This window comes from Mesocricetus auratus, unplaced genomic scaffold, assembly GCF_017639785.1.
Source record: "Mesocricetus auratus isolate SY011 unplaced genomic scaffold, BCM_Maur_2.0 Super-Scaffold_100009, whole genome shotgun sequence".
In the NCBI taxonomy this organism is placed as follows: domain Eukaryota; kingdom Metazoa; phylum Chordata; class Mammalia; order Rodentia; family Cricetidae; genus Mesocricetus; species Mesocricetus auratus.
The window spans coordinates 80837405-80862331 of NW_024429193.1; the positions used below are offsets into that span (position 1 = coordinate 80837405).

A 24927-nucleotide genomic window follows, 5' to 3' on the forward strand; every position below is an offset into this window, starting at 1 on the left:
CGTGCCACCTCCTCCTCTAGACCACCTTCTTCGCTAGAATACAGAGTGTCAGAATCAGAATTATCTAGCTCCAAGGCTTCTAGCTCTACTGTAGGGTATAGACTAGATTCTGGCTTTTTCTTTTTCTTAGATTTGTTAGGGGGTGAATGATCACTCCCTTCTTTCTCTCCCCTTTCTTAACTTCTTGGGGAGGGCCTTTTTTCTTAGACATGTCTTTCCTTTTGCGAGCTCCCATTCTCTCACTCCGTTCAGTTTCTGACATGCTATCCTGAACTTCCTCTAAGGTTCCCTGACTTTCTATTATAGCAGGGTGACAGGCCTCATCCTCCAAGCAGTTTTTAACTAGCTTCCAAATGGCTTTGGTACCTAAGTGGAGATCTCCTTCTGCATGCTTCCTGTCTAGTTCTTTACCTAGCTTGTTCCATGAGGCCACAGTGAGGGACCCGGAACAAGCATACCATGGTGCCACTCTATCTACCTCCTTCACAAAATTTTGAAGTGTTCGTGGTGCAATTTTAAGATCTCTTTGTTTTAGCACAGTCTGTAGGGCAGTAACCACTGACTGTGACAACCCCATCGCGCTAGCGGCTTATCTAAAAAACGGCGCTCAACTCCGTTACCAGACTGACAGCACCAGACTGACAGCACCAGACTGACAGCACCAGACTGACAGCACCAGACTGACAGCACCGTTCTGTCAGCACCAGCCACGATGAAGGAGAAGGACAAACAGGACTAGCACCAAAGCCTCCACTGACCCGTCCCACGGTGATGACAAACTAAGGCCAAAGTCGAGAAAGGGGGTGTTCAGGATAAAGCATACCTCTCTGAACTTACGTCCCTGCAGTTCTGAATCCGCCCCATCTTCCGAGGGGTCTCCCGCGGCGCCGGCGATGTTGAAGAGTTCCCGGGTTTCGGCACCAGATGTCCCGCGCTACCGTCTCGCCAGCAAGAACGACGCAGAACACTCGGATCCTTCTGCAGTAAAGCTTTAATGCATCTTGAGAGATAGATGATCAGCTTCTTAGAGGGAGACCCCAAGCTAAGAAACCCAGCCCCTTATATAAGCCTAGGAGCTCCGAGTGAGACGTGTAGAGCCGGGATTGGTGGTTTGCACATCACCCCAGATGACGCCACGGGAGAGGCACAGCTTAAACGGTTAACTCCAACTGACAGCAGATGTCAGCGCCATCTTCTAACGGTTAACTCCAACTGACAGCAGATGTCAGCGCCATCTTCTAACGGCAATAGCGATAGCGAGGGCGGCTCCTCACATATCACCACATTAATTACCCAACCAAAAGTGATTAACAACATGGGATAAAACATTAGAAGAAGTAAAAAAAAGAAGCATAAAGATAAATATTTTAATTAAAATCTACCAAGTGTATTCCTGTGATAGGTATAATAAATTGTGATGATTCAATAGTAGAGGCATGTGTGAAGGAGTGGGATTCATAAAATATAACCAAAATGGTGTATATAAGTCAATAAACTTTTAGTGTAGCAATAGCTGAATTTTGGTAGTGTTTAATCCCAGTAGCGCTGAAGTCATTCACACTAGGTATAGAACATCTAAACACAGATTTATGTATGCATAGCTTGCACCCATTTCCATCTTAATTTTTATTGATACTACATTATAGCGCATTGGGAACAGCATGGAATTAGACAAAGAAACACTTCATTGTGAAAGTCATGATTACCACCTTTGCCAAACATACTAATCCCATGTCTGTGTATCCTATATCATCTACCTCACAAGCTTTCGTGAAAGCACGTCTTGATATCATGGAGATGCATGCGGTGTGGGCGTGTGTCAAAGTCTGCAAGCAATTGCTGGTATAAATGTGCAGTATAGGGTTGATAATTATGGTCATTTAAAATGTTTTGGTCTCCTATTTCTTTACCTTCATCATTATAATGCACATTTATTAAATATTTGGAAGTTCATATAAAACTCTAAATATTTTTCAAATAAAAAGTTATTTCTTTAGTGGCTGAGCCATCTCTCCAGCCTTCTGACAGTGGAACCAATATTTATCCCTAATGTATAAATGGACTTTGGGAGCCCATTCCCCATGGAAGGATACTCTCTTAGTCCAGATACATGGGGGACTTTGATGATCTCCCATGGAAGGCCTCACCCTCCCTGGGGAGTGGGTGGGGGTGGGATGGGGGTGTTGGTGGGGGGCATGGGAGGATGTGGGGAGAGGGAACTGGGATTGATATGTAAAATAAGATTACTTCTAAATTAAACAAATAAATTTAAAAAGTTATTTCTTTGTAACTGTTCTATAAAATCATTAATATGTCTTATTTTATAAATAAAACTACAGATTAATAGAGAGTTTAGTTAAATTTAAAAAGATATGTAATGAATTTAGCTTGAAAGAAATACTGCTTCAACTCAGTTAAAAATCGCATCTAATATATGGGATCATAAAATAGCATACCAGGACCTGGGGAAATGATTAGGTTGTTCAGAACACTGATTGCTTTTGCAGAGGACCTGACTTCAGTTCCTAGCATCTATATGGTGGCTCATAATAATCTCTAATTTAAGTTTCAGAAGGGCCAATAACTTCTGATTTTCATTTTCGTGTGAATCATGTACCTACATGCAAGCGAAATATTTATACATGTAAATTACGTAATTATTCAAGAAGTAACACACTAGGTCTTATTTAATCCCACTGAAACTTAAACACTGGATACATATGCTGTTAACAGAAATTCCTAAAACTCTGTCTCCAATACCATAAACTCTTCCACCCTTCAGACTAAAAGCTAATTTAAGATTTCCAATGAAAAAGATACTCTTTATTTATATTTTATGACTCATGTTTTATTCATGTTTCATAACTCTGTTTAGAATATGTTGAGGATTGCCTGCTGCAAGAATATTTATATAGCCTTAATGATAAAACAATAAAAAATTTAATTGTGAATATGTTTTTATTTCTTTGCCATTTCCCAAGATAATTTTGCATACATTTCATGGCTTGTTTTTAAGGTACACTATCTTTAAATCCATAAGTTATCAAGTAATACTTTCACAAAATAATTATAGTTGTAGATCTTGTTATGATATATTTGCCTTGAACACAGGAAAAAATACTGTGGCAATTTTATTTGACATAAACATGTCAGGTAGACTTTGAATTAGCAAGTTACTTAGAAATCAACTGAACACAGTCTTTAAAGAAGACCCTGGGAGGGGCTCTCTGAGCTGTATTTAGTATCTGTGAGGAAGCAAGTCCAGAGTGTTCATCTTCTCACATTTCAGTGGAGCAGTCAAGAAGCTGTAGCCAAAACCAGCAGCAACGGTGATCTCTTTCAGTGTCCTCTTCTTATTAGGGAAGTTATTATTGCCTATGACTAAGTAGCTTTGCTAGTTGTAAAGATATTTTTTGTGCTGCTTGTACTGGGGTTGGGAATGTAGATCTGTTATAATTATGTCATCAATGACAAATTAGACATGCTTTTCAGGACTCCAGGAGATGAGGTACTGAGAGAGTTTGAGTTAATTATTTAAAAAAACTGTTACAAAAAATACAACAACTACAAACCTCTAATGCATAAAATTCTAGTAGTGTATAAATATGCAATGAATGTATTTGCTGATGGTTAAAGCGATTCTGTCAACTGATACACATCCCACTATGGACAATGAGCTCACTGAACCTGGAAACTTTATGATGAAATTGTAAAGAGAATGAAACACTGGGTAGTATATTTAAACATATCAATTCAAGTAAACTGCTAATGTTTTGCAAAGGTTTAATACTTATTTTTTGAGCAAAAATATAGTATTTTCATCTCATAAAAAGAGAATAAAAATTATAGTCAGAGTTAAATAATCTAAACAACAAGGCTTCTTATTTTTAAATGTTTAAAGTATATGCTAACAAAAACAGATTTATTGAGAAATAACTAAAATCTAAAATGGTTGTCAAAGTTTCCATATGATATGATGGAGATTAATTAACTTTTGCCTAAATAATTAGCATTAGTTAATTAGCAAGCTAATTATCAGTAGATTAGAAAAATAATTGAAAAATGAGAATTTTTACAGAATGCATATAGTAACTTCTCTAAAAATATCAATGATGGCTATGATCACATCAATGGCCAGGATGCCATGATAGCACTAAGCGTGGTAGTGTCATGTATACACTGGTGGCTACCAGTAGCTCTCTAACTAGATTTAAGACTCTCTCAACAAGAGGGAAATTATGTCTGGTACTGGAAACCTAGCTAACTACTCAGTGCAATTCAAGTTAGAAGAGAATCTACAGCCACTAATTTACTAAACCAGTGTAATTCATACACACACACACACACACATGCACACATGCAATAACAACTAGCTAAAAATATTCAGGTCTATGAATTTGAATGAAAAAGGGGAGGGGTATATGGAGGACTTGAAGGGAGGAAAAGGAAAGAAAAGGGAGATATTTTGTCATTACATTACAATCTAAAAAATAAAAAATGATTTTTAGTAAAAATCCATAGACAAATTTCTGAAATATAAAATATTCAAATCTAGATGTTAAAGCGCACCATTCTTATTTATTTATGCATATTTGATATAGATCTCACATATATTCAAAATACACCTTATTCAGGAGAAATGTCAGTTGTTTGGGAGAAAAATAGTTTTCCCCCTTGACGTAAACAGACTGCAAATGTTAGGTTTTATAATGTATAAATAATTTTTAGTGCATTTGTTATTAAATGCATTTATTTCATGTGTGTGTACACCTATACATGCTTTTGTGCACATGCCACTCTGAACGCATGGGGGTCAGAGGACAACTTGCAGGAGCAGGTTCTCTCTTCTCACCACATTGTTCTCTGCGACAGAAGTCGGGGTTTTAGGCTTAGTTGCAAGCACCTTTATCTACTGAGACTCCTTTCTGATTTATGATGTTATTAATTATAATCCAAGACTTCGATGTTCTGTTCAAAACAGTAAATCTTCTGGGTTATTTATTTACACAAGTACGCTGGCTAATAAAATTTGTGTGGAGCAGCCTTCTAGTAAGTATTAACTGTTCTAGGTTACAAGAACAGACAAAATATAATAGCTGCTTTTGCTCCTTTTATAGTCTAGAATAGTTGATCAGACTAATACAGTGACTTTCCACTAATTAAAGCACACACAGGCTCTCTCTCTCTCTCTCTCTCTCTCTCTCTCTCTCACACACACACACACACACACACACACACACACACACACACAGGGGGAGGAAGGAAGGAAGGAAGGAAAAGGAAAACAAACAAAAATGAAAACCATTTTTTTTGTTTCAAAAAAGTTGGTATGATATGCCCAAATTCGCATTTAAAGCATGCTTGTGCTAGTGTCACTTTTGAAAACATGTACTTTCCCATAATGTTCTGGATGTTCCAGCATCCATTTGGAAGGAAAATTTCCAACTCTAGGACAAAGTTTCCAGGACGTTTCCTGGCAGTTCCTCAACGTGTTCCTGAAACTGCTGTCACTTTTAAGGCCCAGACTAGAACACCGAGACGTGGAAAGCAAAAGCTGAAACAACCCAGCAGACTCTGAAGAGGAGCCAGCTTCAATACTTTCTTATCTAAATTAAATGCAAAGTCTCCCCTGCTATTAAATCAGTGCTCCGATGCTATTGAGTGAAAGGGGCATTAGAATGCTGCCAATCACTGGGCTGGAGTTGCTTTGGAACACGTGGTTACATCCAAATGCTGACGATTGCTTTGCTGTCACCAGAAAACTTCAGCGGACACCAAAGCCATGCAGGCTTACTTTCAGAAAGTAGCTTATAAATCTGGATACACTTGACAAGTTAATGAAAAGGCAAGGGAATGGTGATGAGGAAAGAGGGTGTAGGAGAGAAGTAGGGAAGGAAAGGACTGAAGGAGGAAGGGAAAGGGAGAAGGAAAGGTGGAGGAGGGGAGACGGAAGGGTTTTGCTTTATCCTCCCATTGACATAGTGTTCAGTGCAATTTATCCGGAGAGTTTGAGGGGCTAAACTGACTGATACCCCCTTTTTAACTTTCCATCTAACAAAATTAACCCTTCTGTCAAAACAGTGTAGACAAAAGAGCAAAATCAATAATTTCCAGACCATAGGCTGTGTGCAACCGTTACATGAACAGAACACTAAGGATGTTTGAGATCTGCGGCTAGCGACCCTTTGTCCTTTCAGCTGACGAGCAACTGCCAGTGTTGAAGGTATCCCAATATTTAAATGAGTACCAAGAAGACACAGAAATCAATTTGCTTTCAGGATGCTACTCAGCTACTTTAGCTAAATATTTTGGGCAGTAAAATACTTATATGAATGTCTTACAATGCTAATTAAGGCTTCCATATTCTCACCAAATATAGAAAAATGTACTTTAAAATAGGCCAGTTATATGTTTAAGATGAAAATAGTACTTGGGTATGGTCAGAGTTTTGTGTAGATTTGATCTTGAACTAAAAAGAGGAATGTATTTTACTTGTTGACGAGAGTTGCGTTTTTTAAAAATAATATTGATTTAAACAACAGTAATTAACAATCCATATGAGGCTTTACTGGTAGATTCCAGAAAAAAACAAAACAGGAATATAGCCAGGTAAGGTGCCTCATAGCAGCGATGAGCAACTTTGCACTCATTATAGGTGAATGCTGAAATGTTTGCTTATGGTCAGCAATAAAACATCATTTGATGTTTTGCATGCCCTCAGTAATGTAGCTATTAACTACCTTCAAACTCAAAGGCACTATGTAGCTGAAGATTAAATTCATTCTAGAACACATTTAATTTAATGAAACCTGTTCTCTCTTACTAAACGCAATGGAAAGAATTCTCATTTCCCTTTCATAGAAAGTTTGGCACATTCATGAGCCTTATGTTTTGATAATATTTTTTAACTGGTTTATAATGGTTTAGTTTACTTTTATTTGAAGTTTTCTGCATCTTTCTTTTCTTCACTCCCCACTTATTTTCCTTGAATTTCTTTCTCTTGATTTTAAATGTCAGTACTCTAATTCATCTTTGAATTTAAAAATGTTTTTAGGAGTAAAAATCAACAATTTTAAAAATATCATCACACTTATTCTCTGTTTTATTAATGTGTGTGTGCACACATATCTGCATCATACCATACATAAGGAGATCAGAGGACAACTTGGAGAACAGGTCCTGTCCTTGTCATGTGAATTCTGATGATCGAACTCAGGTTTTGTGGCTCAACATCGAATACCTTTAACTACTGAGCTATGTTATAGGAACCAACAGCAAAATTTTATAAACAATATAAAATGAGGTCTACTCATAATATATTTAGACTCCAAAGGTAACCATAAGGGAATTTCTGAATTGCAAGTTAGTAAGGTTTTATGTTACAATTCTTTTCTTTTGAGAAATGAGATTGTTGACTAAAAGAACAATCCATAATTTTTAACTAAGAAAGAACCAAACAGAGTAATGTATTTAGGTAATGGTTTTTCAATAATTATCTTGCTCCCATAATTTGCAATACACATACCAGCATATATGAAGGCAAAATCAATTAAAATGTACTTAGTGTTTATATTTTTATTAATTATAATCTATGTTGCCAGCTAGGTGTAGATATTACTATGAACTATAATCTATTTTGCCAGTTTTTCACCTGCCAAATTTCTCATGAACCAGTGCATTATTGTTCAATCTAATTACTGTTTTATTAACTAATCATTTTGCCATTACACACCAAGAAGGAAATATTTCCAGTCCTTAATCCTGCTATATATAGTATAGTGAGCCAGCCAAGATTGTGAATGTAAGTGGGCATTGGAAAAACTGAATTAAGTTTTTAAAACAAGGTTAAGAACTAGTGACATGGGTTAGACATGAATGCACCTGAAGACAAATCTACCAGAATGAGCCCAGTCAAAGCAGTGGAAGGATCTACATGACTCCCACAAGCTTGATATCCACACACTGTGATGTGAAACACACTAATACCTAAAAGAATACATGAATGAATAAATAAATCAATGTCGCTAATATTTGTTTTAAAATAGTAAACAAGAGCTGGGCGGTGGTGGCGCACGCCTTTAATCCCAGCACTCGGGAGGCAGAGGCAGGTGGATCTCTGTAAGTTCGATGCCAGGCTGGACCAACAGCCTCCAAAACAATACAGAGAAACCCTGTCTCGCAAAACCAAAAAATAAATAAATAAATAAATAAAATAGCAAACAAGATTAAAATACATATGTGACATATATAACATATCAAATATAATATATAACATAACAAATAATGCAGATATCAAGGCATTATTTAAGGACTTCATAATATTTTTAATTAATTTTAGTACATTTCTGGCACACCCCTCAAACATGGAGAATGAAGGGATGTTTCATTTCCATTTTCTAAAAAGATTTGTTTTCTGAATGGTGCTGAATAAACTTAGAAATAGATCTAAATTTCTGTGGATCAGTTTCTCAGTTCTCATGGCAAAAAGCCTCAGGTATACTGATATTTTTGCCTAGGCACATGACTTGCTCTGAAACTCAAAACATAATTCTTATTTACTTAATTGACCATTGTAGCATTGTACTTCTCTAATCTGATATGTTAATTAAAAGTTACAAATATTTTATATTTTTATGCATTCAATAGTCAAATTCAGAATGCGGACATCCATAAATGTATAAGACAGTCTGTAATTGTGTGTTTTTACTTGCTATACACTGAAGAATGTGTTTCCCTTCCAAAATGTGTGTCAGAATCTAATTGCCTATGGAATTGTGCTAGGCAGTGTAGGCCAGATTCCCAGGAATGGAACTGATTTCTTTGTGTCACAGAAAAGCCAGCCCCCCTCTTACCTACTATTGAAAAACAGCAGGAAAATGAATATGAGCTGGATTGTGGGCTGATGAAGGGAGAGTAGCATGTCTGCCACTGCCTTGATCTAGGACTTTTGACACTTGTTGCTGTGCAGTATGAACAAATTATTTATTGGTATACCTGTGTATGTACAAAAAGAAAAGTATTTTAATCATTCTAGATGCTTTAAAATTAAGTTTTTAAAATGCCATTAAGTCAAGAATATGAAAAATTTTAAGCCTAAGGCACTGATATGGACCAAAATGGAAAGGCCATTTTGGTGTCAGAAAGGGATTGAACTTCCACATAGAATGACAAAAGCTTTAAAGAAATTTTAGAAGCAAAACAACGGGAAAACACATGGGTTCTTGGTGGGAGCATTTTCTCAGGTAGGCTCTGTTTTGCTAGCAACAAGCAGAGACTCACGTGGCTCGCTTAAGGGAGGCTTCCTGACTCAGCATAAGCAAAAAAAGAAAAAAACAAGGTTCTTTTAAGAGGTTCTGCTAGCAATTGAAAGGTGTGTACGTACAGCTGGAAGTGGCAGTGACCACATCTCCAAGCCGGCAGATTTTGCTGGATCTCAGCATAGACTGAGACTGTGGCTGGAATCATGCTTACGCCCGCCATCTTGGAAAAACTGCAGATTAAGCAGTTGCGGTTTTAACAGATAAGACACGTGGCCAGAAAAACATAAAGTCAGACTTGGATAAGAAAAACCTCTAAAGGTTTACAGTGTGTTTAAAAATATACATAAGATTGAGAGGAAAAAAGAAACGGCATAATGGTAAATAAATAGAGAAGCTGGCTGTGGTGGCACACGCTGGTAGGATTTGCTGCAGAGGCAGAGGCAGAGGCAGGCAGATTTCCAAAGAGAAACCCTGTCTCAGTGAAAAATAAATAAAAGTAAAAGAAATAAAATAACAATAAAAGATAAATAAATAAGCCAGATAAAGATGGAAAATACACAGAGAGTCTGGATACTGTATGCTATTGTGTTTTTCAGTTTTTTTGTTTGCTCACGAAAGAACAACTGCTAAAGTACACTTGGTTATAAATGCTGTTGAATTAATTCAACTTGTATCTTTTGAAAATGCCTTGACTTCAAAATTTAAGTATAAGGATATGTTACTTTGGAAAGGAGTTTTTGTTTATGTTTCTACAGAAAATAAAAAGCTGAGGATTCCTTCCAGGCTTCTGTGGTTTGATGAACCAAGACCCCTGGAAACAGTGGGCCAGGTGTTCCAACAATTGAAACAGCTAAGATGATGTAGTCTTACAGACCCTGAAAATAAAGACTTATACAGGTTTCTGAGTTTTGTCATGATCCCCATGGTATGAGCAGTGCCCCCATCCAGCACGAAGCAGTTTTAAATGAGCGATGTCCAAATCCCCATATTGTTTATAAATCTTTGTTTTCATTTAAATGGGGTTGTTTATAATTGGTTAATGATCACAACCAATCTCTTTTTAAAGGAAAAAGGGGATTATGGTATGGAAATGAACACTTTGTATGGGTATGGTTTTTCATTTATTGATACAAATTCAAGGTCAATTTTGTGATGTGTATATTTCTCCTCTTGATTAAGTATTGTGCTTATACTGATCTTTTACAAAATAATGCATAATTAAATACAGACTATAGATAGTTACTCATAATAGTCAGAACTTATAGTTAGGTAAGTTAGGTTTTCTAGATATACAGAAATATATTTGAGATAGATAGACAGTCTTCATACCTTTCAAAGACCTTCAGAAAATGGCATTTAAAATGGTTTAGGGTTTTTCTTGACAATGAGAAATGTCTGCTCCTGGCAGCACCAATTACGTCTGAGAGGAAGATGGGCATCGAAGAGACTCGTTATGGGGTTTGCTTTCAACATGGCAAGATTAGTCATTTGGGCAAGAAACTGCTCTTGCCTAGACTGTTTGACTTTTGCTGTATAAACTGGACATGCAGTACCCACAGGAAAGTGACTGCTGAAGTCAAACAGTCGTTCAGGGTTCCTGATTCATGGAAGAGTCTACGAGACTTTCTGCAGGACAGAGAAAAATGACTGACAGACTGCTGATACAGATGGACAGTTTGAAATTTCCTGCTTTGCTGAGAAGTCTTATGGACACATTGTGGCCTGTGGGCTGAAGATGGTTGCCCCGGCATTACAGAGGAACTTCGGGTGACTGTTCAGGTAGCAAGATGTTTCTGTCAATCCTAGTGTTTATATATTATCCTTCTGTGGTTTTCGATGGAGTTGAAGACAGATAGTTATAATTATAGTTTTCCTTAGTTATGATAAAAGATAAGCTACATACAGAACTTTGGACTCACAAGGATGGGATGAATGATATTTTCTTTAAATCTTGCTAGACAAACTATTGTAACTGCGTTCTTACTTGATAACTGTTATGTTATATATAATTTGACTATGTTAAAGTTAAGACTTTTCTTTTTGTTTAGACAGAAAAGAAGAGATGATGGGGGAAGAACTGTGTATATGTCAATACAGCACTGTTGGCCAATAGGAAAGCAAGATAGGTGGGACTAGGTGTCCAGGAGACTTGTGGTAGGAGAAACACAGGGAGTCAAGATGTAACCGCCACAGGGATAAGAAGCCCAGAAACTTCTCCTGTAAGAGAAATACTTAGATTAACAATTATGGGATAAATACTTAAGTCAGAGCTAGCTAGTAAGAAACAAGCAAGGCCAACAGCTTCATAATTAATACAGCATCTTGTGTGTTATTTGGGGACTACAACGTGGCAGAGCCCAGGCGACTGATGGTGAAAAACCAAAGCAGCTAGCAAGGAAATATCTTCTCCCTACATCATTTCTCAACTATGGATGTGTCATTCACAGATTAATTTTATGAATTGTGCTAAGAAGATTCAGTGGTGTTAAACTTTTTTAGTTGAGCATGTAATTAAAATAAATTAACAATTCATTAAATTGAAAACAGCCATTTTTGACATATTTTAGGGATATAAAAGGTTTTAGAACAATTAATTACATGAAATCAATAATAAAACTTGATCAAATTCATAAAGATATCACAGTAAGAGAAAATTATCCTAGAAAGGCTTTAAAATGCACTTGATGACCAATTTAACATAAGGAGTTATGCTAATGCAAAAATGAGGCACAGTACATGGTCCTAGAGGAAACCCTTTTGTGATTTACTCACGTTGTGGTTTAGACCACAAAAGTCTCCATAAAGTTTCTGTTTTGCCCACTGATGGGATTTTATGTTGGGATTAGATCAAGAGGTTTCTTACCTCATCTGCGGATTAATCCATTCATGAGCGGACAAGCAACTGCACTGGGGAAAATGAATAAAATGAAGAAACACTAAGAAGGTGCACTGGAGAAACAGTCCAGTTGATATGCCCTGAGAGAGCATCCTCACTACTGGTCCATGCTCTTTCTGATTCAGGGTATCCGTCGTCATGTACTCTGTCTGATTCCAAGACAGTAAAGTTTTACCACTGCCCAATTTCAAAACAATGGAACCAGTCAGTCATAAGGCAAAACCTCCAAAATCATGAATTCAAATAAGTCTTCCCTCCTTCACTTGTTTTACACAGGTGCAGCTCTGGAAAACGAGGACTGGGCTGTCTCTTCCTGAAACAGACTATGCCATGTGTTTATTTTTGCCATGTGTGTAAAGACAGGGCATGAGTTTGTTTACTATGTGAAAATTGTTTTGCCTCTTCATTATACAAATGTGTCAAAATAACAGTAACAATGTGTGAACATTTTCATTAGCTGGCAACTTTGCTAGTCCAGAAATGAATGCCTTATTTTCTCATGCTCACTTTGTTCAATTAGACTAATTATTCCTCATGGCACAAAATTTAGTATATCATTTTGTGAAGGTGAGAGTTTAGACATACTTTATCTTCTGTTATCAATTAATATATTAAAATATAAAATTATCATGGGAAAATAATGAAGACCTGAGGCATATTTTAAGACTGTCTGAAGCCACAGTTTTATGAAACAGAATTCTTCATTATTTGAACTGGAACCTTTCTAAAGAGAAATTATCGTCTTGGGAATGAACATTTTTACTTGTAGTTTTCATATGAGATCATTCACACTTTTTAACTCTGCTAAAAGATGTCATTTAAAAGCAACTGCCCTGAGCTTTTTATTCATAAATAGCCTGGCCTTACCTCCTCCCTTTGTATGACTCAGGCATAGCTTCATTCTGAAAATAGGAAAACCAAATGATGGCTTGCATGAGTCTTTGGCTTCAAGGAGGGGAAACAAAGAGAGACAGGGGGAGCTGGGAAGGGAGGAGGAAAAGGAGAGGCACTGCAGAGGTGAAAGCAGAAGGAGGGAGGGAGAATGCGGAGTAAAACAGTGTTAACTGTCAAAGGCGGCTGCATCAGTGTGATTATTAGGGAAGTACTCCCTGAGGATAGGAGATGGAAGGATGTGAGGAAAACAGATACTGTGCAAACTGCAAAATGTGCATCGCTAAACACAGTGTCTGTGTTCAAACTAACACATTGAGTCACATTTCCAGGGCTTCTAGGAAAATGCTATATTAAATACTGTGTGAATCATTAGGAATGTAAAGGTTCTGTCAGTAAATAGAGATTAGTCACTAAAATTTAACTGCATACATGCCATCTCCATTTGGATCTCAAATTTTCATGCAGAATCATCTCATTAACAAGTGACCATAGCATGCAAACATTTGCTTCTATTTTGTATTTTTAAATTTATTATCATGTACGTTATGCATATTGGCAGATACTGTATAATAATTCATGAAATGCATAAAAATATTGATTAAGTAATGGATACTATTACTCCAACATTTTAAACTTAAAGCTAGTGATCAATTGTTCACTGTGTACGAGTGGCAGTGTGATAGTTCGGTGCACGTGTCCATTGAGTTAGGTATTCAGCATTTCTTTCCTTAGCATTGCACTGTATGTGGAATGCTGGAAACCCTTTCTTGTAGGTACTGGTACCTTCTGTAGTATGTGAGCAATGGTCACCTGGCCTCACTGTGGAGCAGCAGGACTTAGTGCTTACACTTGCTCTTCTGCATAGCTGTTCTGGAACCTTTCTCTAGTGACAATCTGCAACTCATACCAGCCCTTAGTTATGGTAGCTTTGTATTGATATCATAATATAGTTGAATGCCTAAGCAACAGATAGTGTAACACACTGAGTTTCTTGTTTCTGAGTTATTTTGCTTAACATCTTCCATCTGCCTCAATTTTTGACAATTTATAACATATCTTTCTTTTAATGTTAAAATAACATTTCTTTACATATATAATATATGAAGTATTTATTTTATCCATTCTTCTATAAATGAGAATGCATACTGATTCCATGTCTAAATGTGTTAGCTTAATTTCAGTAGTTGTTTCAAAATATTCTGACAAAAAGCAACTCAGGGAATAAAGGTCTATTTTTTAATTTATTTATTCTTTTTTACATAAATTTTTATTTAAATTAGAAACAGTTTTACTTTACATATTCTTCCCAGTTCCCTCTTGTGCCCCACTGACTCCACCCCCATCCACGCTCCAGGGAGGGTGATGTCTTCCATGGGGGGGATCATCAAATCTGTCACACTATTTGGAGCAGGGCCTAGGCCCTCCCCTGTGTATCTAGGCCGAAAGAGTATCCCTCCATGAGGAATGGGTTATCAAAGTCCATTCTTGCACTCAGGATAAATACTGGTTCCACTGCCAGAGGCCCCATAGACTGCCCAGGCCTCCAACTGACATGTACTTTCAGGGGGCCTGATTTGGTTTGGTCCTATGCTGGTTCCCCAGCTTCAAACTGGAGTCCATGAGCTTCCACTTGCTCAGGCCAGCTGTTTCTGTGGGTTTCCCCAGCATGGTCTTGACCTCTTTGCTCATCACTCCTTCCCCTCTACAACTGGATTCCAGGAGTTTGGCTCAGTGCTTAGCTGTGGATCTCTGCTTCTTCTTCCCAGACTCATCCCACCATCGGATTTTTACTTACTCTTTTGGTTTTCATTTTACATTCCAACCACAGTTCTCCCTCCCACCCCTCCTTTACCCACCCTTCCTCCCCAAGGCCAACCCTATTCCAATCCTCCTCATGGGAGCCCTTACCCATGAGGAGTCAACAAAGTCTGGCACAATATCTTGGGGCAGAGTCCAGCCTCTCTCCCATGCATGAAGTCTGAGCATGGCATCCAACCATAGTAAATGGGCTCCAATAAGTTAGCTCATGTACCAGGTTTGTATTGTGGTCCTACTGCCAGAAGCCCCTCAGATAGTTCAGGCTTCACAACTGTCTCTCACATATGGAGGGCATAGTTTGGTCTTCTGGGATCTCTACCACTGTCAGTCTAGAGTTCATGATTTTCCAAGAACTTGGTTCAGCTATCTCTGTAGATTTCTCCATCATGATCTTTACCTCCCTTCCTCATATATTCCCTCCTCCCCCTCTTCAACTGAATTCCTGGAGCTTGGCCTGGTTCTTGGTTGTGGATCTCTGTGTCTTGTTCCATTAATTACTGAATAGGGGTTGTATGATGATAGCTTGAGTATTCATCAATCTGATTCCAGGGGTAGACCAGTTATCTTCCAATTCAAGGGGAAGTTACAGTGGTAGAAGCCTGACACAACTACTACCCTCACACCCAAGCTCAAAAGTAGCAAGAAATAAATGCATACTTAGTACCCAGCTAGCTTTTCCTAGTCTTATACTGTCCAGAACCCAACTAGATAATGATGTTGCCCACTTTCAGGCTAGCTACTCCCACATGAAGAAGTCTGTCATGGTGATCTGCACAGATATGCTAACAGTCCAAACTGTCATCAGAGATGCATTATTCTCTTAGAAATTATACAAATCTGGACACAGGCAACTAAAAATCTAGGAATCCTACTTAAGTTTGGTAACCACAATGTTATCTTGCCTTTCTTTTTTATAGGAATTGTTGATGTCATTGTTCATGTGACTGAGGTCACTCCCTTCACTAAGAATCAGACTGTCACATGGGTGGTAGTCTCAGCTCTTTAAATGAGTAACTTTTGTTTCTTCCCCAATCTGTTCTAAGTCTCCAATTATCAGTATGTTTAGCCCCACTTTGAGTCACCCTATTAATCAAAATTACCTGGACATGATGACTTATACTTTATTGTATAAATTATCAAATATAGGGGGAGAGTCCAAAAATGTAAGGTAACTAAAAATAAAAGTTATAGACTGTGCATTTTAAGTAGTTAGAAAAAATTTAACTGTGTAAATGATTAGTGTTTGAAGAAATGGTGATGTATAATATGTATGCAGTATATATCAAATAATTGCAAGAATTAGTAATATGAGCAGACTCGTAGAGCTATTTCAGTTTAAACTTAGAAGAAATAGTTCACTCTTTATTGTGCATTGCCTCCTACTATTCCAAAACTAAGACTCATTCTTCTTTCCCTACTTTCCAGTCTCTGTTTATAGTCATATCTAGCATATATCTAATATACAATCACATTGTCTCAATTTCTTATAGAATACATATGTCAAAATTCAGTAATTCTTATTTTTTCTGTTCAATATCCAATGATTAAAGTGATATTTGACATAGTGACTGGCTAGAATTAATGAATTAGTTGGTTGAATGACTGAATGGACAAAACTCTCTAATAGACCCTTTAGTTATGTTTAACATATAACTGTACTTAGTAATGCCTTTGAAATATGAACACATAAATACTTGAGTATTTAAGACATTACTCATGGTACTTTTGTCTTCCAGATATATAACCAAGTATCTAATTAATTATTTCAAGTTGTACTTCAATTCATAATTAATGACCATGACTACATTTTACTAGATCTTAAGGAACATTCCAACATTTTCAGCTTAAAATTAGCTACCTAACATAATTTAAAATATCTTCTTAATTAATATTTTGAATGTTTGGTGTATGGATTATACATATGTATGTGTTTGTGGATGCACCTGTGTGTGTATGCATGTATGCACATATGCTCATATGGGTTAGGTATCTTCCACAGTACTGTTCCACATTATTTTGAGACAGATATCTTATTAAACCTGATATTAGCTGGTTCAGCTAGACTACTGCCCAAGGTGCTCGAGGCTTCTGACTCCTGCCTCTCCACACTGGAAGTCACAAAAGTGAGGACACAACTGGCTTTTACATAGACAGGGGTGATATACACTCAGTTTGTTGTGTTTGTGCACTTTACTGAGAGCCATTTCCCTACCCCATAATTTATATACCTTAATTCTTCTGTTAACATAAGAAAGTTTAGTGTTTTATTTTGTAAGAACGCTGCAAGAGGAAACTAAACTTTCACTATTTCTTACCAGGATACCTTAAGTTAATACATGGTTTATCTTAATGTCTTTCATAAAGAAGTCATGTAATATCTGCCCAGATATTTATAACAGGCAGGGTATGTTTCTATACCATACAGATGAAAAAGATACTCTTTTTGGTTGGCTAAACAGTCTATGTCTCATAACCTTTCACACCTACATAATGAGTTTTAGAACATTTTGTATATCTCAAAGTGAAAAATAACTGGCAATAAGAAAGAAGGATAGTCTAGTGATTCTTGAAATTTTTTATGTTATATTCACTTTCAAGTTTTATTTTGTGACAAAGGCAGAAAATGTTTGATAGAAATAACAGACTCAAGATGTTGAAATGTGTTTTATAAGTGAGATCAGAATTACATCCTTTTTCGGAATCGTGTATCTGGGAAATACACTACATTTCACAAGTTTTAATTGATACAGACAAGAAGAAATTGTGTTTCTTTTCAAGTTTCAATTCTTGGGAGAGTTCTTCAAATTACAGGGTAAAATGTTCTATTGCTGGAATAGCTGCTTCAATCATGTTTTTGAAAACTGTATCTGCATTCATGAGCACAGAAAAATTCATTACTCCTGTGTTGGGGGGCATCATAAGTCTTGTCAAAGGACAAGGTTTGCTCAATGAACTTTGATGGTACCATTAGTGTCCTGCTTTCAAACCCAAGAAAAAGTCAGTTCTGTCACAGCCACCAATTGCTTCAGCCTGGAAGGAGTGTGCAGTTAACACATTGCCATAAGTTAATTGGAGAGGAATTAGAGGGAGAGTGAGCAGTTTAGCAACACAAAACTGCCATTCTGCATTGCATCACTGGTTCCCCTCATTTAACATCCAGCCTTCAGCAGCTGGACTTGTTGGTTTCTACAGCTTTTAAAGAAAGGTAAAGGACCTCATGATTCTCCCAGGCTGTGCGCCATCTGCGATCAGGCCACATTTTCCTCTTGACCTCCTTCAAATAATACCCTCAAGCTGTAGGTTTCAATCCAAGGATGATATTGGTTTAGCCTAAATAGCTCTGGTTATTAATAATCCTTTCTAAATCATCCAAGGTCTACATAAAATCAACTAGGCCATCGAGAAGCTATTTCTTGCTAAAGCTCCTAAATTCATGCTTGAGTATGCCCATGCCTGGGATGAAATGAGCATTTGTGATGCCCATTCAATACAAGTTCTTGAGGAAATCTGCCTCTAGATAATAGTTTGGACGAACACTAGCTATTCTTCCAAACTTTCTTCATTTCAGAGTTTCCTCTCAATCTCAAAGTTTTGTGTTACCCACTTCTACTTGCAAATTTCTATCTAACAACCATCTACAAATGCTATATGAATTATGGAGTCTTGTCTACTATTTGTAGAAAGTTCAACTAGAAATTTTCTTCTGTAATATTGCATAAGAAATAAAACTGAGAGAAAAGAATGGATTTCTTATTTCTATCACTTGAATCCTTTCTTTATTATAGGAATAAAAGTACATACCACATAGGTTTACATAGTATTCTAATTACGATGTCAAAAGAAAGGCCTCAAATCCTTTGAAGAACAGTAAATTTCTACAAGTGAAATGCCACTGTTTTCTAAAGTTGTCATATGTAAATTTGACAACACTAATATCCTAACTCTAAACAAGTTTCTTGGCTGTTAGTCTTGAGACACTGTTTATCATTATTTGGACTAAGTAACAGATTCAATGTTTGCTTTTATATTAACTCTATTCCTTCTTTGGCTTTCTGACATATCCTTCTGGCTTAGGTTTTTGTTATTATTAGAATTTACTTTTCTTAGTTTACCCAAAATCACTTTACTTTGGTGATCCCTTTTCAATCATTATTGTTCTTTTTATTATAGACTTCGTTTTAGAATAGCTTCCATCAATGGTTCTTAATAGCTGTACATATTTTTACTCACTGATATTTTTAAAGAAACACAGATGAGTACTAAAGAGAATAGTTCTAATTCCTACTGAATGGGTTATTAAGAGAATAACTGAAAATAACAACGAACATGCTTATGTCATATTCTTTGGCTTTGATTTGAACTCAAGTTGGAATTATTCAAAATTTTATTGCAAATTCACGTATTTGGTGTTGTGTGCAAGCATAAGTTCATGCATGTGTGTGCAGGAATGTGTGTGTGTGTGTGTGTGTGTGTCCCATACCTAATCCATGTGTAAGTCAAATAACAGCTTTCAGGAATCAATTCTGTACTTGAACCACATTAGTCACAGAGATCAAACTGAGGTTATCAGACTTGGGGGAGGTGCTTTTGCATGTTTGCACAACCTGATGCCTCTTACAGAGAACTTTTAGAGAGTAAAATGGAAGAGACATGAGAAGCTATTTTTTGGGGGGTTTTTATGAGACAGGGTTTCTCTGTATTGTTTTGGAGGCTATCGGTCCAGCCCGGCCTCGAACTCACAGAGATCCGCCTGCCTCTGCCTCCTGAGTGCTGGGATTAAAGGCGTGCGCCACCACCGCCCGGCATAAGACATAAGAAGCTTTTTAAATGATGCATGCCAGTTTCCTAGGATAGGAAGACCATTGCATAATAAGGAGATGCATAGTGCCAAATCCAGACAGTATTGATAAGAATTAGCAGAATGCAGTAGAGGCAATAGTGTTAATATGACTACAAACATGTAAGTCTGAGATAGGGAAAGATAATAGGATGAAAGTAACATTGCCTTTTTGCGTGTGTTTAAGTGAGAAGCAGGAATTATTTTGCCAACACAGATTAGACTCGGTGTAGTTTTTTCTTTTGGGGTGGTGGTAGAGTTACATAAGGTCAGGGGAGTGGACCTGAGATGAACGGCAAGCAAGTGTGATCTGAGCGCATGTTATGAAATTCCCAAATAATTAACAAAGACACTATGTTGAAAAAGAGAAATATTTTGCAAGACATAAAATATTTTTCTATGTAGCATATAAATGCATGCACTGAATTTCAGTTCCTGTAGCTTTCATTAATATTGTGGCTGAAGTTACTAAAAATGAAATTCATTCATGCATGACATCTTAAAACTCTGTTCATTTATTTTTAACATCATCAAAATATGGCCTGTTTACTTCTTAAAATATTGTTTGAAATTCATCAGCAATTTCAGAGAAAGATGTTTTTATCTAACAATGATTTCATATAAATGGTAACGTTTCTGTTTAATCATCTAGACATCCCAATGGGACCCAGACCAATAGCACACTGTGGCCTCTCTTCACAAGCACTGAACAAAAATACCTATCCTTGAAGACAGAAAAATCAACAATAAACTCTAAACTTCGTGCTCCACAATGCCAATTTTGGAATCTATTTTTTCCTAAAGTCGTGGAAATGACAGGTATGTGCTTTTCCCATTTGCTTATTTAATTTATTGTGGATTGTGAAAAATGAGGGGAAACTGGACTATTGAATCTTGAGATTCTCTTTACTTGATCTTAGCTCAAATGCCAAAATATGATGTAAGTGACAGTTCTAAATAGAGAAAGGAAAAGAAAATTGTAGATTTGGATGTTTAGGAAAGAGGGGAGGTTATAAGAGGAAATTAACGATATAAACTTTGATCACAATATACTGTATGTAGAAAATATTTTCAAAGATTGAAGATAGAAAACTTGTGAAGGGCTTACTGTGCAAACATGAGAACTTGTCTTTTGTCCCTAGCACCATATAATAACTAGGCCTGTGGTCATGGTGCATACCTTTAATTGCAATGCTCAGAGGCCAAGAGAGGACACTTTGGGAACAAAGTCAACTAGTCTAGTCTTGTAGAGTCATTAACCTCCCGGTCCAGTGAGAGAGCCTGTCTCAAAGGGTACAGTGTTTGCTCACTTAAAAGCATACGGTTACACAAAATAAATACTGTTTTCTTTCTCAAGTGTGGCTAAAATTAAATGTGAAATAATTATTGACTTAGTTATCTAGGTATAATTACTAATTCTAATCATAGAAAATATTTAGCATTTATATTTCTAATATGTTTATTAACTAGGTTTATTTTTCAGCCTAGTTCATTGTCTCCAGAAATTATAATTATGTTTTTACTTTTATTATTACTACATATCAAAGTGAATGCTAATGGAGTACCATTCTAGGTCTGTAGTGTATATTAATTCTTTATGATTGCTAAGTTCAATATTTTGGCAAATATGCAGTCATTTTATCATGAATATTTTGCTTTAAATTTAATTTAGTTTTCATGTGTATCTATAAAACATTTATTAATGATAGCTGAAGGTAACATTGTCAATTTTATTTGTTAATTATTCAGTTTTATTTGGCCATCTAAATGTATTTTCTTTGGTGAGAAGTCATCTGTATTTATGATAAATTTTGGAAGTGTGTAGAATTGTAATTTGATGTTAGTTTAATAATCATGTAATATTTGTTCATAACTTCAATGTTTTGTGTGTAGTAAAATAGAGGATACTTGTTATTAATAAAAAACAGTAGGTGATTTCAAATAGACATCACATGGCAGGCCATTTCTAAAAATCTCATTGTGGTATGTTAGATATGAAAAAACAATGCTCATTGTTGAATTCTTTTTCAGAGAATTCGGGGTAGTTTTAAAAAATTAAACATCTCAGAGATGTGTTAGGATGTTTAATATGCTCTTTGATTATCAGACATTGATCACCAAACTTGTAATTGTGTACTTCATCTGTTTGAAAGAGGTTAATGATATATCTGTGCTCTGAATGTGACTAAATGTTCTGTGACATAATATATATATCCAGAGATGAGTCTCTGTCCCTTGGCAGTGCAACAGTGCCGTCCTTGTGTTCTCCGGGTATGAGTAACAATGAGGTAACTCACTTAATCTGCCAAGACACCCAAACAGATACCATTGAACGTACCACAATCCACATATTCTAATCTCCACAAAAATTTGCTTAAATACAGAAGTTGCATTCTATGCTGAAAACAACTAATGAGAGTGAGGAGGTAAATTTGAATGACATGCTTATTACAAGGCAGTAGAGTTATTGCTCAAATGCAAGGAATCTATGGTAATTTACTTACTGATTTGCCATGATTGGAGTACCAACAATTTTGAAAGTGGTTGAAAAAATGTCTATGTGAAAAACTTTCTTGTCATAAAACTTCAGTTTGTGTCAACTGCAGCTGTTTCCAAAAGCAACAAGCATCTCTACAAATTAAAAAGTTTGCAAAACACACTAATTTTCCTTGGGATAGATTTAGTGAGTCTTGAAATATAATTTTATACTTAAATATTAGATTTCTAATGTATTCTGAAAATCCCTCCAAATGTCTTCAGATTAAATACATATTTTTATGAGGCTGAGGAGATAAATCTTTGGGTAAAATGCATAAGCATGGAGACATGAGTTAGTATTCTCAGCACTAAATTTAACTGCCTCAACACCCCCAAGGAAATAGATATAATTAATTTGGAATAAAGGAAACTGAGAAACAAGTGAAGACAGAGCTGGGGAAGTGAAAAGCTGATTGTATTAGCTTCCAACCCATCAGTGGGCAAAGGGGACAGAGACAAGTAGATACGGATTCTTTGGCCATTCAGCTTATCTGAAACAACCTCATATCTGAATGAGCAATTCCGTGTTACTCATATATATATATATATATATATATATATATATATATATACATGTATATATGTCTGTGTATATATATATATGTATATATATATATATATATATGAAGTGATTGAGGGATTAAAGTAGACACCCTCACATCAATCTACATATGATGTATGACCCACCTCTAGTCATACCCAGATAATCAGGCATACTATGTACCCATATTTACATACACATAGAGAGGTGGAGACAGAGAGACAGAGAATGACACAAATAGAGACAGGGAGAAATTAGTAATGTACCTACACATATTTTAAAGTTTAAGGAACATAAATTATATCATTTTGGGACAATGTAGTCATTTAAAATTGTCACATACTGAAGTTTGAAGTTACAGTATTGGAGTTTTATAAATAGGTAATGTTAGGAAGATTTCCTACGTAGGAATATAATCAAGCCATACTTTACATTTTTCAGGTATTAAAATTTAACTGTTTTGCCTTTAATGTTTCAAATACTACAAGTCTTGGGTTGAAGTTTATTTTTTCCAGAGGTAGATCTACAAACAAAAGAAAATTTCAAAGAATACCTAATGACTGCCTTTCTTGAGACAAGAAACGCTTACTTCACATAGACAAGCACTAAGCTTTCTAAGTACCACTTCAGCTGTAGTTTACATTAGAGCAATAAATGTCCTCAAATTCAGTGATTCTGAAGACGTGTTTAAACATAGATTCTAGCACTTCCCCTCTAGTCTGCACTTCGGTCCATGCATGGCCCTCATCGTATGCATGTGCGAGAAATAAAATGTTCAGGGTTTGTGTCCAATATTTCCAGGTTCATATTTTCCCTGAGAATATTATAGTACCTCAGACCTATTTTTAAATGAGACAGAATTTATCCATTCACTGTCATCAGTGATAGAAATATTCTTTCATTAAAAATATAAGATGAAGCTTAATGCAAAAATATAATGCCTCATTATAAAAACACATTAGATACAATAATTTCTTGACTGATATTTGACTAACCATGGAGCATTGTTCCTTGTCTGTCTAAATTTAAGTCCACTTTAGGTCTATGGAGAAGACATACTGCTTAGTGTTTTGATTGCCTAAACCCATGTAAGTATAATTACCATTTTGGGATGTGGAGACAGGGGATTCCCCAGAGCAGGCAGGAAAGCCTAACATCATACACAGATGTATGAAAATGTAAAAAAAAAAAAAAAACCTAAATAACTCAGACAACCTTTACCTTGGTCGTTTGCAGAATCATTTACTGATAGTTCCAATTTAGCAAGATTAAAAACTCAAGATTATACCATAGAAAGGTGATGCGGTGAAAAATACAATAATAGTTTCATTATCAAAATTTGTATTTACCATGATTAACAAAAATAAGCAGACTAAAGTTTACTTCATGATTAACCTTTATCTTCCTGCCATAGTATGTGGAATCTTCATAATACCCAACCCCATTATTATAGGACTCACTCTGGCATCTCTTTCAATACCCATATTATGACAGGAAAACAAATCTTTGAGCTATCACATAAAGAATTGCCTAATTTCTGGTACTGTCTGTAACTTGTTAAGCTTATGGAAGTAAGGCAGCAATGGGCTTGGGAGTCTTTCAGTGAGCCTCTTTCAGTTCATGGATTGCTGGTTTTAAGCAGCAAAAGTCATTATCTGTCTACTTGAATTCCTCCTCTAACTTTTCTTCTACAAGAAATTTTGGACAGTTCACCATTTCCTATAGTTGCATACAGTAGGCTGAATATTTGGATGTTGAACTCATGTATTGAAATACCAACTCTCTGAGTGATGGAATTATAAGAGGGGTCCTTCTGGAGTCATTAGATTGGGAGGGTGGAACCTTCATCTGTGGGATTGGTATATGGTTCTTCTTAAATAAAATGTAATAAACAGAATAAAAAAATAAAAACCTGGCATAACTTCCCAGGTCCTATATGTGTGGGAACACAATGTGAACACAAAATCCTCACCAAAACTCTTGTGACCTAAGCCTTTGTTTTTGCCTCAAAAATACAGGATATAAGTTTCAACTGTATTAGGTGTACTATGTCCCACGGGACCCAAAATATCCACCCTTTCCTCCATCTAAACAAAATAATTTCAGTTTTGCTTGAGGTTTCCTAACTTTACGTCTTTCTAAG

The 24927-nt window shown here is 36.2% G+C and overlaps 1 protein-coding gene across 1 annotated transcript in view; it reads left to right on the top strand.

The window, feature by feature from the left end:
- Nucleotides 1–24927, top strand: part of Bche (butyrylcholinesterase) — an 85120-nt gene that overhangs the window by 48529 nt on the left and 11664 nt on the right. The window contains exon 3 of the mRNA XM_005076132.3: nucleotides 20358–20524. Within this exon, the coding sequence (XP_005076189.1) occupies nucleotides 20358–20524 (167 nt within the window). The remainder of the gene's footprint in view (nucleotides 1–20357; nucleotides 20525–24927) is intronic.